At 47.1% G+C, this 18,429-nt stretch overlaps 1 protein-coding gene across 4 annotated transcripts in view; it reads left to right on the top strand.

Annotated features, from left to right (window-relative positions):
- Positions 1-1,591: 1,591 nt before the first annotated feature.
- LOC104363795 overlaps positions 1,592-18,429 on the top strand; it is a 32,342-nt gene continuing 15,504 nt past the window's right edge. Inside the window, exons 1-2 of one of the 4 annotated variants that reach the window (XM_042803078.1) lie at positions 1,592-1,773; positions 11,759-12,609. In XM_042803078.1, the coding sequence (XP_042659012.1) occupies positions 1,725-1,773; positions 11,759-12,609 (900 nt within the window). In that variant the 5' untranslated portion in view covers positions 1,592-1,724. Of the gene's footprint in view, positions 1,774-1,827; positions 2,005-11,755; positions 12,610-18,429 lie in introns of those variants that run through there. The other 3 variants (XM_042803005.1, XM_032982132.2, XM_042803144.1) reach the window with 3 other exon arrangements.

The raw sequence follows: 18,429 nt of genomic DNA, 5'->3' as shown, positions 1-18,429 counted from the left end.
GGACCTGTAAATTACCCTTCCACTGCTCTAATAATTTGAGCCTGCCCATTGCATCTGGGAGCTGAGACAGTGAGCTAGGGCTGGTAGCATGGGTAGAACATGGCAGCACATTGTGCACCAAGCACACAGCAATAACCACAGTGGCACATACATCCCTGGCCTGGGACGGCCTCTATGCAAGAAATAGGGACGTCCTTCCCCAAGGGAATTTGTGTCTTTCCTTCTCACCAGCTCTAGACACAACCCTCTTTGGCTTTCTCAGAAAAAAAGGAGCAGGCACTAGGTGCATGATGAGTGCCTGGAGTGCTGCAAGGAGATTGGGTACAGCCCCCCAAAACTCTATCCCACTGCAGTGGGGGGCAAGGGAGGAACAGTAAAATGAATCTCCCAGCCTGGAGAGGATGGATACTTTCTGTTGGATGACATGAGTTTGGGAGCAGTAAAATAATAATTAAATACAACAGCAATGTGTTGAGGAAAAGGGGCCAATTAAACACCCTGTCTCTAAGTTGTGGCTGGTGCTAATCAGCAAACTCCAGTGACTACTACAGCAAAATGTCAGTTCACTTCAGTTGATATCGGACCTGTGGTGTTTGTGGCAGAGGCATGGGAAGGCGGGCACCTGGGGGAACAGGGCGAGGGGGCAGCTGGACTGGATCTCCCCTCACAGGTCCCCTCCCACCTGACTCTCTCATGGCATTTGTAGCAGGGCTATATCACTCTCTGTCTCTCTGTAGTCTCCTTGGGGCCACTGGTCCTGTGGACAGATGAAGTCCACAGAATTATGCTGGTTTCACCTCTGAAGCAGCACATTTTCTCCTGACAGTGCTCTAGTTGGCAGAAATCTGGATGGGAGAGTAATGCAGGGACCAGTGCTCTCTTAGCAAACAGAGACCCCATATGGGGCTGTTGGTTGTAGGGCGCTTGTATTGCTTAAACCTAGCCTAGGACTAATTTCCCACTTGTTTCACAAGGCAGCACTCTGGTGAGCGCAGCCATGGCCAGGGCACGCCAGAACTCTTCGTGCCTGGCCTGAACGTTTGGAGTTCACCCCAGTGGGGTGACACCACAAACATGCCCGTGGGAGCTTGCATTTGAGATAGTCCTGCTCCTTCCCCCTCACCCCTCTTACCCATAGCCTGCAGTCCCAGCTACAGCCAAGGCAGAGTTTTGCATTATGAACACGTAACATGCGATTTAAATAGAAAAAGAAAAAAACTGAAAAGAAAAAAACCCACCAAACCCACTCTACTCTCTCCTCCCCACCCAAAACATTCCAGCCTTGCCTTTCCTGCCACTTGAGAGGAGGGTTGTTTATTGACGTTATGCAAGGGCTGAAACATTTTTCTTTTTTCTTCTCTCCCGACCCTTTTTTCCTTTCTCCCCCTCTCTCCTCCGGGGGTTGCAAAGGTAGTTCAAACCCCTCCAGTCATCTCGGCTTATCAGCCAAAGGAGATGCATTCCTCTGGGCTGCTCCCTTTATAAGTCACTGCTGGCCGGGCGCCCGCTCACCGCTCCGCAGCCTCCGCGCCGCCTGCAGCCCCCCCCCCCCCCCCCGCCCCGCCTGCAGCCCCCCCTTGCAGCCCCCCCTTGCTCCGCCATGCCCTAGCCCGGGCCCCGGACCCGCTCGCCCGCCGGGGGACGCGCAGAGCTCGGGGAGGGCCGGCGGCGATGGCCCCCCCGTCCCTGTCCCCCGCCCGCCGCTGAGGGCGGTTGCTGCCGGGATGTTCAGCTGGCATCGGAGCTTCACCCTGGGCGCGCCCTGGAGAAGAGGTGAGTCCGCCGCCGCCCCCCCCGGAGCCAGCCGGCGGCTGCCGGCACACCTCCCCAAACCCGCTCCTCCGCCACCCCCTCCTTCCCCTCCGCGGCCGCGCAGACGGTACTTAGGGCGAGCCCAGCCCGGCCCGCCCCGCTCCCGGGCCCCGCCGGCCGGGCTGCCCGCACCGCCCCGCACCGGCCCCATGCTGCGCTCCCTGCTCTCCGGCTGCCTCTGCCCCCACGCAGGTAAGGCTGCAGCGATCTGCCCCCTCGCTAAAGCCTCCGGCCGCTCAGCTCCTGCCCCCGGGGCCAGCGAGTGGGAGGATCGCGCTTCAGCAATCCGATTTGTTTTGCTCTTAAAACGGGTGTATTCCGCATTGGTAAAGCGTGGAAAGGCTTGGGAGGGAACGGCGGGAGCGCGGTGGCTCCGAGCGTGAAGCGGGGCGAGGTGCCCAGGATGGGAGTAGGGAGGGTGAAACGGGGGGTGGGTGGCTGAGCGGCGCCGCGCACACGTCCCGCCGGCATCGCGCGGGTTTTGCACTAGCGTGGGGCGGATCGGGTCTGCCCTCAGCCCGTCACTGCGCTGGCAACGGACATCGGGTCGCTTTCTAGGCTGGTACATCCCCGTCCAACAGGAGTGATCCCGAGTTGGAGAGGTTTTATTTACTCCCTCCTGTTCTGTGCGGATGAGGCGATCCAGGCAGGGAAGGCAGCTACGGTCCTCTAGCAGATCACTTGTAACCCCGTAAGTGTTGTCAAAACAAATGCCTTTTTCAGGCACAAGGGGACTGGTATGTTTTATTCCTTAGGCAGTGCTGCAGGCTTTGAGATCACAAGCCCCAGGTAGCACAATCCCCTTAGCATCCCTGTTTACCTTTCAGCTTGGCTTGCACCAGCTGTAAATGAGATCCGCAGTTTCCATTAACATCACTGCACTGGGTTGGTTTGCTTGGCACGGAGATGGCTACAGACAGGGTTTGCCAGACTCTTAAGTGTAGTGAGCTGTGCAACAACAGAATGGTAAAGTTGTTGCAAAACACTCTGTTGGAGTGGTTATGCCTGCTGGGGTCCTGACTTCCCATCTGGATGCTGAACTCCTGCCACCTTGCACTGCTGCAGGGCAGTCTGCTCCGGCAGAGTCACCGGAGCTGCCACATTTGTGCTCAGGCACTCAGCGCTTGGACTGTGCTTCCCAGCTCTCCTGCTCCGGGGCAGCTACTCAGAGCTCAGGGTGAGCTTGAGACTCTCTGAGGTGCCCTAGCAGATAACTGTGCTAGCGAGGGCTGCTGAAGCACATTGCTCTGCCAGGGTTTGGTCTGGAGACTGCATTTTTACCCAATGACACAAAGGGCTCCAGAGCAGCACTGCTGCGAGAGCGCTCCTGCATCACCTCAAGGTGTGGAGGGTGTTTGAAGAGATGCCATTTTACAGTATGATGGAAACAGCTTCCCCCCTCCCTCCCCCCATGTAATTTGATCAAGAACTTGTTTCCCTCAAGCTACATAGTGCAAGCCTGACAGGGGGGTTAGCAGGCGAAAGAAAGATTGCTTTTTGACATGGAAGTGTCCCTCATCACGCAGACACAGCATTATTGTCATAGGGATAGGTTGAAGGTTTGGTGGGGGAACAGATATCACACAGAGCACTGAGGAATCAAAGCGATTCAGCTATGATTTCTCCACATAATAAACAGAGACTGTGCTCGCTAATCACCTCAGCTGGAAAGAGGCACCAAATATTATTTGTGTCCTCGTTGGGACCCCATATCTGCTCAAAAAGAGCCAAGATTATACTTTTTCTTGCAAGCCTTGTGGCAGGGACTTTAAAAGTGGATCTCCAAATGCAGCTTAAGATAGAGAATATAAACCAAACTTTTTTTTTTTTTTTTTTTTTTTTTTTTAAGAGTGGCAGCTCAATAACAGGGGTATAGGCTGGATCTTCCCCCCCCTCCTGTTAGAGCAGAAGTATCAGGGTGGCAGGATCTCTTGTGCCAGCAAGTTCAGTTTACCACAGCTAGAGCTCTGCATGACCACCTCCTCCTCCTCCTTGTCATCAAACATGAAAGACTTCAGACATACTGAAGAGTATGGTTACACCTGCTCACTGCTACCTTGTTTAAGCAGAAGCAGCCCTCCAGGGTTTTGCCTAGGGACAGCAATGACGGCACATGAGGAACGGGTTAACAGTGACCTTTCTGATACCATTCATGAGTTCCTTTGGCTTCAGTTGAAGCACTGGGGTATTAATGGCTTTGGCCTGTGGGGCTATTGAACAGTTGTTTATCCAAGCTTATTATAGGCAATAAAACCTGAATTACTACATACCTGTCATCCCTGGGGGGCAAGTTCCATCCTTGCAAAGGGCCTCCCGTGGGATACAAGGCAGCCTGCAAATCAGGTGTGCAGGGAAGGATCTCCTAAATTAGACAGTTTTTGCCAAGGTGTGGTATATTTGTTTCCACTGTTTTGTTTTGATTTTCTGCTCAGACATATTAGGAATATGTGTGCCAAATAATCTTTTGCCATTATACAGGGCTGCCTGTGAAAGCACCATTTCCTTTATTTAAGGTTTTGAACCTTTCTTCTGAAGGAGCACACGGGAATTTCCAAGGAGAAGGATTTGCAGGTCTTTAGTGAGAGCTGTCATCTCCCTCACAAAGTCTCACAAATAAGCAGCACAGGTGATTGTGGAAGCTAAGCCTCCCCCCACCCCAGGAGCAGTCACATTGCAGAGTAGGGAGGACTTGGGCACAGATTATTGTGCACCAAAATTATCCTTGGCCTGCTTTTCCCACTAGGCTATGTATCTGAAGAAATAAACTGCAGGGTAAATGCAGTAACAAGTGGGAGAGGCTCTTTAGCTGGTGCTATGCGCAAGGTCAGGTGTTGGTCTAAAAACTGGTGACTGCCAGCCTACACAAGTAACTGATAAATCAGGTGGTCTGTGGGGACCTGCTATGCCCCAGGACATTCTGCCAGAGGTCACTAATCTATCAGACCTGTCGCTCTGTTTCAAAAACTTCACAGGTCACTTGGAATGAATAGAAGCAAGCTGTAAAAATGTCAAGTGGCCTCTCTACTTGGAAATCCATTTCCTCTTTAGTTCACCCAACTATATCCATCAGTAAACAATCAATCTCCCTCTCATTCCTCCTCAAATGCCTGAAAAGAGCTATAATTATCTCCTCCTCTTCTAAAACATACATATTAAAGGCATGAATGCCTCTTCAGTCAGAGTCCTTGAACCCTGTTATCTTTCTCTCAGCATCTATTTTATATGGATTTATCATTACCAGCTGCAGCTATGGGGGATCTATAACACTTCTGGTCACATTATATTACTATCATCTGGAAGAACTTCCCACACTTAACTAACAGTGAGACTGGAGAGCACCTTGGAGCCAAACAATCTAAGAACTTTGTGCTTTTTGTTCAAGGACTGTCTGAGATCTCAGCTTTGTTGTAATTATCCCTTTATATTCAACATTTCAAGCAAAACAAATTGTATATATACTCCCATGAAATCCACATGCATGTCAGTTCCTGAGCTGGATAAAATGAAATTTTGAGAATCGGGTCTATCATGCAAATATTCAGTTACCACATGGGAATGTGTTCCTCTGCAAATGTGAATTTTTCGGTCACAATTCCAGTTAAAAAACCCAAATATTTCTATGACAGTGATTTTCAAGTCTCTGCTGTTGTATGTAACCAGTGCACTGAAGACATGAGACCTTTCCATAAGCTACCCTTGGAAATTCTTAGGGTTATGACTGTCCTAATTGTTTAGGAGAACCCCTTGCTCGGATCAGGCAGCCCAGGGATATAGCAGCATGCTCACAGATTAGCTTTGCTTGAAAGACTTTGGGAAAGCAGATTGTCTGCAGAAGGTTGGTTTCAAGTAGCACCCTGGTCATCGCCAGGACTGGGATCAGGCCTTCAACAGGCCTGTAAAGCACCGGGAAGTGGGGAGATCCTCACCCATGGAAGTTCATGGCAAACCTGTGTGGAGACAGATCTCCTTCCCAGAGGGTCAATTAGTAGTGGTTGCTGGGTTTTTTTTTGGGTGGGGGGGGGATTGTTTGGTTGTTGGGTTGTTTTATTTGGGTTTTTTTGGCATCATAAAAGTAATCCAATTCTTCTAAGTATTGGGGTCATGTCCATGCAATGACTCCCTGTGTCCACAGGGTTACACAAGGGACAGCCATTGCCCAGCTAGGAAAGTAACACAGCCCCTGCGTGCTCTGTGTGGGGGCCAGCTGGTGGGCTAGTGCTGAGAAGGAGGTGCCAGCACAGCCCCAGCCCTCAGCACATTTGGGGGAAGAGTCAGCAACAAAAAATGCCTATTGTTTCACAAAGGAAGTGACCTCTTTTCTCTTAAATGCTGGGAAATTGAGACTTCATCATTGGTGAGAAAAAAAGTCCCCTCTTCTCAGTGAAAAGGAAATACCACCTGAGCTGTACTGCCAGCTGTGTTAGAGAACATGTCCCAGCAATAGGACTAAAGGCAGACTTTTTTGTAAAGGAAGGAAGTAAAATGAGGGAATGCAAGGACTGAATGGGAGAGGCAGCCTTTCATTTCTGGGTCATGAGTTTGACTCCAGCTAACTAGTCACTGAGTCTTCAAAATGTAATGATTCTTCAAAAGCTGATGACCATCTCTTAGTTACTCGGAGGCCACAGTCCCATCACAGAACCTGTTCTGCATGGCACAGGATTTAATCCTTGGCACAGCTGGAGCTAGAGAGGAGTTACAAGGAAGGCTGTACAGGTCCTCAATGGGATGCTGAAAAATCTTTTCTGGGGCTTTGCACACACATCTTGCTCCTGTGCTCAGGACTAAGCAGACTGGTAGGAATGATGGGGGTTTGACTTTGTTCTTGCTTTGCAGGGCAGCTGTGCAAAATCCCTGCTACTCTAGCAACCCAAGTCATTGGTAATGCCATTTATTTATGGTGCTCTGTTCCTCTGGCACACGACAGCTGGAAAGTACTGGCCTTATGGACTTAAATCTAGAGGGTGTTGCATGTCTTGTGGTAGACAGGAGTGGGGAGGAATAGGCACTCTGAGCATCTCTGGATTGCTCACCTTGTGCCTCTCCCTGGGACTGCCACCCTGCGTAACCCTGCCAGCACCACCCACTGTGGATGGGTTTGCTGTGTAAATGAACCTTGAAGCAGCTCTGGGTACAAGTAGAGGGCTGCCATGGCTCTAAGGCTGTTATCCTTTGTAACCCAATGGTAGATGGAGACAAGCAAAGCTTTGGCTCCAGTTGTGCCCATCATTGCACACATGTTTAACAGAGATTCTCCTCATGCCAGGCAGCCTACAAATCAGGATGAACGTTAAGAAGACAGGTCACAGACCAGAAGGGAGGAGAGCAGCATGAGGCAGCAGTGTGTGCTATAGCTCTGTACTGCCACTAGCAGTACTTATCCCACTTCTAGCCTGGCCCCTTCCCACCACCAATACTTCCATTAGCCAGATACATCAGAAGACCATATGCTATGATACTTGAGTTAGTGCATCAGAAGCCAAGGACCCTTCCCAGGGATGTATCAGAGCTTAACAGGGCTTGTACTGAAGGAATTGCCAGTGAAACATGGCTTTGAGCCACAGGTGTAGATGCAGAAAAGAAAAAAACTGGACCTGGATTTCAATGCTTTGGAGCATGGGGATTTGAATATAGAATTTGGCTTTGTTTACTTGAAAGATGGGAGCTTTTGCAGGAATTGGGCTGGGGCAGGACTGGGAGTGCCCAAGAGTTTTGCCTGGACAGTTGTTTGAGTGCATCTCTTGCATGCAACTTGGGATAAAGAAACTGCTTGAAAGCAACGTCACGTTTAGATATCCACTCTCTTTCCTCAGATCAGAAATCTCTATATTAATGCACTAGGCTGTGCCCTGGCAGCTGATAGTAGTTGTGCAAAAGAAAAATACACATGGACTTAAAACTCCAATGAGAAGAAAGCCTTAGGACAGGAGCTGATGGGAGGGTATTCACCTTTGAAGGATTTAAGTTTCTCTGCTAGGCTTTGCTAACTGCCAACAGAGAAATAAATGTCCTAAAAAGCAATTTGGAAATGAAGCAAAGCAAAGTTCTAGAGACTTAGCTGGGACACATCAATTCCTTTCACTCCCTACTAATTACCTTTAGATATTAGCTAGTTCACTGTTATCATCTCCCTGTCAGTGAAGAAGCAGTCTTACTGTCCAGCAGTACAGGTTACAGGAAGTCCGGCAGCTTGCCCAAGGTTACATGTAATCAGTCACCATCAGTTACAAGCTTATATTACAACCCAGGGAACCCTGTTTATCTCTAGCATGATTACAGAGCCTTTGAGAGGGCTACTAGGCAAGTAGTACAAGTTAACTCAAGACAATGTTTGGCCTGGGCACACCTTGCCAAAGATACTGCAAGGACCCATACTGATTCCTAAGCACGCACACGCAGCTCCATTCCCTCCCCTGCTGCCATGCCAGTGTCCCAGCCAGCTTCCTGAAAGCAGCATCTCTCCGTACCTTATCCCCACCCCAGAAGGGATATGAAAAACCAGTCCAGAGGAAAGGAAAAAAAAAAATATCAACAACAAAAAAATCTTGGCTGGTTTCCCAGGAGCAGCAGTGTCAAACCTGGCTGGACTCCAGCACAAGTAAATACATTTTACCAACCTTAATGCCACTGTTCAGCTCTCTGAAGTTCTTCACACCTCCTTTCAGAAGCCTCCACACAGCATTGTAACTGTACCCCTGCAGCACACTCCCTCCAGCACCAGGCAGCAATCCATCTTCCCTACTTTGCTCTTGGCCTCTGGTATTGTTGTACAAAGGACTTACAGACCAAGTCCTCAACCAGAATTAGCTGACACAGTTCTGTTAGGGGCCCTGGTAATGAGCTAATTTATTGCAGCTGAGGGTCTAGCTCACTTTTTTTTTTTTTTTTTTTTTTTTTGTAATTGCACAGATGAGCTTTAATTGCACCATTCTGGTGTTTGTTGGCAATATGCTTGAAAGAGCTGAGTGTTTTAGTAATGCCTCTTTCAAGATCTGTAGCAGAAACAGTCTGCTTGTTGAAAGTCCCATGGTTTAGATTCCATAACCTGGTTAACAGAGAGGAAAAAGAGACTGTTCTGTCAGTGAGGTGTAGCAAGAAAAACTTGCGTTTCAGGTCGTTGCCTTAATCATGGAAGATCTCTCCGCAGCAGCACAGATGACCTCATTGACTATGGGAAAGTGTCATTGAATAAATAAAAATGAGGTGCCTAAGTGTGTTGCACAATCTTGCCATCCTTTGCATCTATTCTGAACCTGTGCTAGGGGGATGATAACATTTTGCATCATCACAAGGAGTTGGAAGTATAGATCAGAAATGCTCAAACACTGTGGTTACCAGGACCTGCCAATGCTGGTATCAGTGGTTTGCAGCCTAGAACAGATAAACAATAAATTGTTGTGCAACCATGTAATGTTGCTAGTGACTACAGGAAGGGGAGAGCAAAGGACCGTGTTGTCCAGAGTGCAGAACTTTCTCAGCACTGGTGGAGTTGTTGGCATCAAGGGGACATTCACACAGAGGGTCAGAGATTTCATCTCTTTTTTTTTTTTTTTCCTACGCAGCCAAACTTTCTGGTATACATTGTAGCTTTTGTAGTCATAACATATACAAATTAAAGCATCTGATATCTCTTTCTGTAAGTAGCAAGACCTCATTTTAATACTCTGCTTCCTGACTTCAGACAAAGAAATATTTGTGTAGGCCAGGGTGAAACCGGTTAAGCAAGAAAAAAAGAGGCAGATTGAAAGACAGTGAATCTCCAGTCAAAGGAAAGCATGGCATGATTAATAACTGAAGACATTCAGTCTGTGGGAAGGAACCACTATTGCATATGGTAATTTCTGGCAAGAGTGACAGCTGTATGATTTGTTCTTAAAACGAAAGTGCAGCAACGCAACTGCTCTCCTCCTGACTCTCGGTGGTTTTGTCATGCCATCATGGGTGGTGATGCCATCAGAAGAGCTTGTTGGCCTTTTATTTTTCATGCAGATACATCTCTCTGCCTCTTGCTGCCAAGAGGTTTTTGCAGCTGAACAGGTAAATCCTCTTCACTCTAAATCAGTAGCAACTCAGTTCTGCCTCCTTCCAAGACCTGGCACCGAGTTCCCTCTTACAGGTAGCATTTTGCTGTGTGTGAAGCTGCAAACCAGGCTGCCTCGTCCTCGTCCTCAGTTCAGGGTTCATCATGTTCATCCCAGGAGTGGAAGGGCTGTTGTCCAGCCCACCACAGTTAGCTCCTGATGAGCTTTCCTGTGGCATTTCTGTGGGCAATGCCTTTCTCTCGTCCCCCCACCACAGCAATGCAGTGGTGTCGCATTGCTGACGGTCTGGCACTGGCTATCCCAAATGTGGCTCTTTACAGTGGAGAGACGCCTGAATCCTGCCAAGGGAGGCGGGTACAATTCTGTATATGATAAACAAGATCTTCTATAAGGGGGTTATAAGCACTATGTGACCAAATGCCATAAAAAGCCCATCAGATACGACTATTTACCACTGGCAGCCCTTTATGAAAATCCAGTGTAAAATATTAAATCAATGGCTGCCTGTGAACAGTAAAGGGCATGTTTCAGTGGTATCCCAAGAAAATCTCAAGATCAAACAAGAAATTTAAATAGCTAGCTTGGCCTTAGTAAGTCAAAATCTCCCTTGTCTGTGGACATTGTGGAAAGTAAGCTGGAAGGAGGAAGGCTGGAAAACAAGTTATTTCTGAAACAGGGAATTTTCTGGGTTACCGTGAAGGAAGGCTGCACAGTGGAGCTCTCCTTGCTCTACTGCTGATGGGGGGTCCCAGGCTTCCCTGCTTACTTAGGGATAATTATGTTACTGGGAGTAAGTTTGTGAAGCAGCTGCTGGTTTGATGTCAGGCAAAAAGGAAGGAAGTAGGAGAGAGGAATGAAAGGAAATCAAGTAGGAAGTAAGATATGCTGAAAAGTGTATGCATTGTAGCCCCCTGAAGTGCTCTGGGTCAAGCACTAATAAGGGAAAATATACCAGAGAACCTGCAGTTTGGTACTGCAGCAATTCCTGGTCCCAAATCTACAAACAGATGGATTTGGAGCTGAGATTTGCAGTTTGCTAAAGGATGGATGCAGATCTTTCACACTGGCTCTCATACCAGCGTGAACCAAAAGTCTGACTGTGAAATATTAGATTCAGAAAAACAGTAAGAAAACCTGGGGACAGATCTTCAATTCCTGTAGATCAGCCTTCCATCTAGAGACTGTTCTACCACATGACAGTGTGAAATAAATGTGATGTGAAAACAAGTCATCTTTGTCCATGTGCAAAAAGCTCATGAACAAATTTGACCCCATCTCCTTTCTCTTTACAAAGAAGGTCAGAGTTCGTTTAAACAAATTACTTCACAGCTAAAGCCATACAGGGAGTGAAAAAGATCTACAGTGCCTCTTTTGCTTTTCCTATCAGTTCGTGCATTTTGTCACCTGTATGTGTGTAGAGAATACTGCAGAGAATACCAAACGGTTTTCAAATTGCTTGTTGCAACCCAAAATTCACTTAAGCCTGCAGAAAGACAGATTTCATTTTACCCTTTATTTCTGCTGATTCAGAATACATTTCATCAGATGAAATATTTTAACCACAAATTAATGTCTATAATGCTGAAAGAACAATATTCTGCATGTTTATGCAGGTAATCATGAAAAAGTTATCTGGCTACATGTGTTGTTTTCTACCTATCTACTAAATCAGAACTCTGTGCATTTATGAGTCCCCTTGAAGGACTCTGGGGCTAAGAAACACAACACTTCTGTTGTAGCAAAGCCTGCAGGAAAGCTTCATCTAGCTCAAGAAAAACAAATCAGAGCTGTCCCCCTCTACCACCTTAGTACAGATAGTTTAACATTTCACATCCCTCAGGAGATGCACTAGACACTGAGTTTTGTAGCCTCTTGTGACCTTCTACTTGTTTTCTTTCAAGCAGGTAAGAAGAGCCCACCTGCTGAGGACAAAGTTGTGTTAACACATATGAAGATCCTGAGCAATGAAGGAATTCAAAACCCAGGGTTAATCCCTGAGGCTCCATCTGACACAGCCTGCACAGAAGAGTCCCATCTCCCCGGCGCCAGCCTCTCACCGGACTGTCAGGGAAATCCGAATGCAGCAGCCGCACCGGCAGATCCAGACTATGCAGATGCCCCGGCAAGCACAGACTATGTAGCCACGCTGCCTGACCTCAGCACCTTCGAGTCCAAGTGCCGACTTCACAGATTCTCCAAATTTGAATCCGAGGACTCGGGGGTTGAATTGCCAAGCGGGGCTAATTCTCCATCAACTCCAACGGGTTCAGAGAAGAGCTTTGTGCTTCACAGCAGAGACTCATTCTGTGACTCGGGCGTGCTTAGCACCTCTTCTTCTCCAGAAATTGACCATCTGATAATAAGAACATGTAAAGAGCAGGCCAGAAAAAGCAGCCACCAAGATCCAGAGAGTGAAAAGCAAGCTGAGTACTACAGTCAGGAGGCAGATGCTGTGCAGTGTCCTACAGCTTCCCTTGAAGACTTCAGTGTCCCTCAGGAAGAAAGTCCTGATGAACTTTTTGACCAAAGCAAAAGGCAATCTCTGGAAAAGGAACCTACCCCAGAGATGGACCTTGCCAGGGAAAGCACTCTTCCCACCCCAGATCCCATAGAAGAGCCAAAGACAATTGCTGACAATTTCCCAGAAAACTTTGGCAGCATGCAAGACCTTCAGATTCATGGACATCAGCTGAAGAAGTACCCCACAAGTGACAGTCTGGATCAATACATGGATGAATGCTGTAGGCTGAGTGAGGTAAGAAACACCTAAACTGAATCTTACAGCTAGGCCTGTCCAAATACCTCAGTCAGGGTTCAAGTCCTATCCTCTGTCGTGAACTAGGACACATATAAGTGAGTTAGAAAATCTCCCCTGAAGCTGTTGTAAGCAGCAAATCTTGGCAATTGATTTTTAAGAGCTCTTTTCATAGCAGTGAAATTCTGAAGTAATTCATATATATTGGGTCTGGGTAAGGATGACTAATGGTTTATGGAGATCTGATGTTTCAAAAATCCCTAGATTAGAGGATGGACTTGGTTCCAGTCTTAAGATTATGAAGCTAGTCATTGTTCTCTGATACATGGGATGGGGATCAGAACATAGTTTCTTTTTCAAGGTCAAGTTATTCCTGTTCCTGGGAACAGCTGGACTGCTGTCAGGACGCCGAAGTTTGGAAAGAACTTGTCTAAGGGGTAGGCCATTCCTGTCCAGGCCTGTCCTGTCTTCTTCAGCCAGCTCTGTCTAATAATGAGTAAGCAGGGAACTAAGGCACAAATTCAAATCTTTGCTGGGCTAGAGATGGAGATCCCATTTTAACCCTCCAGCAGAGCTGTGATGTAAACTCCTGTGTTCTGAGACTGACTGAACTGCAAAGATATGGTATCTTCAGCACCTTGTCCTACTCTTTCCCCCTTGCTGGGTATGCTGTGCGACTAAAAGGAGGCTAAAAAGCCCTTCTGTCCACCTTTTTCCATAGTGGATGCTGGCAAGCACTCACCCCAGTGGTTTGCCTGAAGTCCCATGCTGCTAACACAGACAGATCACTGCCTTGCCTGCCTTCTGTGGTGGCTTCCATGAACCAGCGACAGAAAGAACTAACTGGGGAGCTGATTCTTGATAGAGAGACAGACCAAAAAGCCCCGTGAGCAGAAGGAAAGGAGAGAGCAGGCTAGGTGAAAAGGGTCACACAGACACACCAAAAATATCAAATGGTACATAACGGGGATTTCTTTTTGGGGCGTTCATTGTGGCAATAGTGATGAATTGGAATGGGAGATGGGTGGGAGGAAGCCAAGTGACAAGTGCTGTGTGCTGTGCATGTAATTTCACCATGACCTCTCTGCCCGGGCCCTGAGCCATCAGGTGATGGCCTTCCTCTCCAGCATGCCAAACCCTCCCGAGCAGCAAGGAAGGTCAGAGATGGCTCATCTCTGTTAACATTGCATATCGAGACAGCACAAGCAACACACAGTCCGATGGAGCAACCTCTTCCTCCCCAGAGCTGTCTCACACACAAGCAGAAGACAGATGTCTATTTTGCACAGTTCCCAAAGAGACAATGACCTGGCCTTTTGGCAGAGAGTTCACAAAAGGACCAGAGCAGGAGAGTTTGAATACCAGAAGACTTTATAAAAAGTTACCTAAATTCTCTGTTGTACTCTGGAGGGTTTGCAGCCAGCTTGGTCTTGTCTGACCACAAGATTCATGTAAATCCTTCGTTAATTGGAGCCTCGGTTTCCCAAAGCAGAGCATTTAAATAAACAAGAGAATAAATTAGAAAGAAGCTGAAGAGGAAATGAAGCTCTTGGTGGCTTATCTCCCCTCCTTTTTAATATCCTCACTGGCTGAGTGCTAAATCTCTGTGCCCCAGAGCACTTTTCCTTGTTTGTTTTTCGAGCTGTATAAATACAGCTGTGACCTAGATGCTGGGGAAGTTTGCCTCTTTTCACAGAGCACCTCCAGGCTTCTGTATCTCAAGAGCAGCACTCTTCAGACTGCTGGGATGCCAGGTAGCACCCAAGCTACCTGGGGCAAGAAATGCCCATGGCTACTGCATAGCCCTGTGGCTGCTGCTACGCTGTGTGCCTCAGAGCACAGGGACAGCCTCCTGCAGCTGCAGAGTCTTCTGCCCTCACCAAACCTGCACAAGGCTGACCTGTCCTCACTGTCATACAACACAGGCAGAACAGAGTGAGACCTACTCAGAAAAGATGTCCAAATGATCATCTGCCCTTACAGCTGATGGATGTATCTTGGTTCACCCCCACTGAGGCTCTGCTCTAGGCTTACTCTGTGGTTTTCACATTTGCCTGTAACCTGTCCAAAATACAGCAGGGTACTTAGGAGCCAATCTCTTGTCTGGCCTGATGTCATCTCAGGGAGTCAGATACCCCTGGAAATGCATTCAGTGCTGTCTGAAAGATAGCAGGCTAGTGTGGGGTATTCCCACTCTACTTGGCAAAGAACATGGCAAAGCAAATTGTTCCATCTAATCAATTTCTGCTGCATTAAATGCATGTTGATAGAGATGCAAGAGTGCTTACAGTGGCTTATATTTAATGCCAGGTGAGATCATTATTTAATCATAGGTGACAGCAACTTCCTCAGTTCTGTTGCTGGTTTGGGGAATACAACCTCCAAGTAACAGGAGAGCAGTTGAGTTATCCCAGTCCAGCTGGCTGTGGCAATGCCAAAGGCACTGTGCTTACTGGCACACCACAGCCAAGCAGGGATTCAGTCTCTGGACGAGGATGTCCCTTGGTTTCTTCCCAGCCTCCCTCACTGCTGAGACTGCTTCCAAGAGAACAGGAAGGAAAATGCTGAAAAAGAGAGACTGGAAATGACCAAATGTTTTGACTGTTTAGATTCATTTGGTGAATGGCTTTGGCTGAAAATATACATCAAATCATTTCAGCCTGGCATTTCTTAAACAAAGGTTTCTGATCTTTTGTTTTGAACTGTCATTATTTTGAAATTTGCCTACATTTAGAAAGATGAAAGAAAGTGGAAGATGTCAAACAACAAGTGAAAGAACTTTGAAGCCTGAATAAAAGCATTTCCTTTTAAGCCATATTAAATGTTTGGGGCCAGTTTGAAGATATATAGCTTTTGATGCTTTTGCTTTGCAAACACTTCCTTATACTCCATAAAGTTTACATTTAAAGTCAGTCCATACCCCTAGAAGAAGAGAGAGGGTGGGAGCATTGTTGTCATTAAATGGAAAAAAACATTATTCACACCATGATAATTATCCTGGGCCAAAGCATTCAGAATATTTCTCTGCAGAGAGTGGTACGGTTCAGGGGAAGGATAGGAAAACCTGTGATGGTCAGCCTCGTAGCCTGTGCGTGCTGCTCGGAGGAAACCAGAAGCTATCAGTAAGCGCAGCCCCTCCTGGACAGCAGGGTGGAGCTGTCAGAAATATACAGCACGATCCCTCTCTTTCCTGTTATTCACAAACCTTTTGGTGCTGTCAACTTCCAGTGACAAATGCTTCCCGCTCAGCCTGTGCCGTCACTAATCGGTTGCTCCAAGCCCATGATGGGAGGTTTTTAATTACATTCCTTGGCGCAGTGACCGTACTGCCTCTGTACTGGCCATGCTAACGTGGCAGGAGCAGGCAGTGAGGGGTTTATGGGAGAATGAAGCATGGTATAACTCAAAACTATCCACAACAGAAAGTGAAGAGCATTGCAAGAAGTGCAGAAACCTAAGTCACAGCAAGAAACGTCAGTGAGCTCCCATCTGAGTGAAGAAGAGCTTTACTTGCAAGCTACTTACTCCTGCCTGTCAGCCTCGGCTCCTGCTGCCAGGTCCAGTCAGGACAGTTTTCCATTGAGCCTGACTGAAGAAAAGCTCCCAGTTCTGTGACTCTGGTGGCTTCAGAGGAAGAATGTGGTTTTACACTAGTCAAAATGTTGACTGGAGGGCTCCAGATATGCCAAAGTTCCCAGTGCAGGTGTTGATCCTGTATTTTTAGGCATTCTAAGAAATCTGTGCGCCAGCACAACTGTGATGGTTTATTGCCAGATGAGCAGGGCTACATGTACAGAAAGTCTGTCCCCAAAACTTAGGTGAGCACTCACAAGGGAAGAGATCTCTTTTTAGTAACACGTGTCAAGTCAGTGTGGTACATCTTCACTCTGTAATGGGAATAACTCAGCCTAGTACAGCTGAGAGCCTTAGATGCCTTTTCTTCCAGATGAGGATCTAATTCAGTCTGATGTACCTGAAAACAAAATCTGGGACCTATTTATACATTATGTTGTTACTTTCCTAGTGCAACTTTAACCATCTGATTAATAAACTGTGTCTGTCTGATCCTCTGCATCTTCACCTTCAAAAAAGTAGGTGAGTTTCCTTCTTCGTAGGTTTCATCAACTCAAAATAGGGCACATGGCTTTTATTCCAATACTATTTGACAATCCCCCTATGGGGAATGGGAAAAATTTCAGTTCTGTTAGGTGAATGTTTTGGGAAGCTTCAAGTGGGAAGACAGAGACTGGAAGAGACTCATCCTGGAAAATGTTTGCAGTTTTCCTCACTCCGCTTGCTCATGCTCCACTGCTACCATACAACTCTCTCACAAGTTCTGAGAAGAAAATATTTAGACCAGAATGAGACAGAGCAGGTCTGAGGACATAGCGAGGGCTGTTTAGGTACTTCCAATCTATGGAAAATAAAGTCCTTGGAAGGGTCCCTAGAGAGGGAGAGGCCCTCTCTGAGCAATTGGTTTGGGGTCAACCAGCTAAATTACACAAATTTTCTGTATTGAACACGTGCCATATCTGAGCAATCCTGATGCTAATGGGCCTTGTGGCAGGGCAAGCAAGGTGAAGCATCCCCTTTAAAAGCTTTTAGCCTTGCACACTGACCACAGAAGTGGCTGGCCCTACAGGGATGAGCAGGCACTGGAGGCTCTTCCCAATCTGTCTTTTGCTCATCTGCGCTTGCTGAGATCATTTAAATAAAATGCAAATTAATTTCCAATTAAATAGCCTGAACTGTCTGCCCTGGGCAGCCTCTGAAGGATGGCTATGAAACAGGAGCCTCCAGCATATTGATTCCAGTCTGGTTTAAGTCTTCTACAGGGTTAAATCCACCTTGCCCCCAAGACCTGGAACAACTGCTCTACACCTTTTCCCTCTCATTTTCTGGGGACCCATATTTATTCTCAGGACTTGGAAGTCCTCTCTAACTTGTGGTAAAAGGCAGATTTTGTCCATGCCTGCCCCAAGCACACCTTTGCTTTCAAGTGCCTTCAGCCTTAGACACAGAGCAATGGAAACCAGGGCCACCTTCTCTTCTCCTTCCCCCTGCCCATTTTGCCCTATAAACCTAGCAGCTGTGAACACAAGGCAGGACCTTACACTATTAAGCACAGGCCAAATATGGAACAAAAGGAGCATCTAACTGAAAGACGTCACAGTCAAATTCTTCATTATTTCTCCCCAGTCCTGAGATTACAGCCAAATGCTTTACTTTATCCTCTTTTCCAAGAGTTCCTCTGTCCCTTGTAGTCTTCCCTTGTGTTTCAACAGCTATAACAGGTTGGATCTGTCTCCTTAGGGCAATACAGACAAGTCATCAGTAACTGCAACAGCAAACTGGCAGAAAGGGGAGTTGTTAAATGTGCGAAAAGGGTACAGAGTAGCAGAAAGCCTACATTTTCAAGGATAATGAGAAACTTCTGACTACCCATTTTGGGACAGCGTAAAAAAGACTACTCCTTTTGGTACAGATCAAAACAGCCAAATTTTCAGAAGCTGATACTCATGTACTTTCTGAAAATCATGCTTCTGAAGCTGGGCACCCCCAAATCCCTAGCTGCTTTCAGATATGTCAGTTATAGTGCTTTTGATTCAAGCTTTTCCCAGCAGACACCATGTAGGCTTTGTTCTCCCTGTGGATCCTGGGGTTGTGCCCCTTCCCACTGCACAGACATGCTAAGGACTCAGTTTTATGGCTGAATAACCTTTGTCTTGCCACCACTTCTGTAGGCTTTGCCAGAGAAGAAAACAAAAATCATGAATGTGAATGACTGGTTGGCTTACAGTCATCACAGCTTTTCATATG

This window comes from Tyto alba, unplaced genomic scaffold (genome assembly GCF_018691265.1).
Source record: "Tyto alba isolate M040663 unplaced genomic scaffold, T.alba_DEE_v4.0 Super-Scaffold_1, whole genome shotgun sequence".
In the NCBI taxonomy this organism is placed as follows: domain Eukaryota; kingdom Metazoa; phylum Chordata; class Aves; order Strigiformes; family Tytonidae; genus Tyto; species Tyto alba.
The sequence above is the reverse complement of the archived record's forward strand: the minus strand, read 5'-3'. Positions and strand labels throughout refer to the sequence as shown.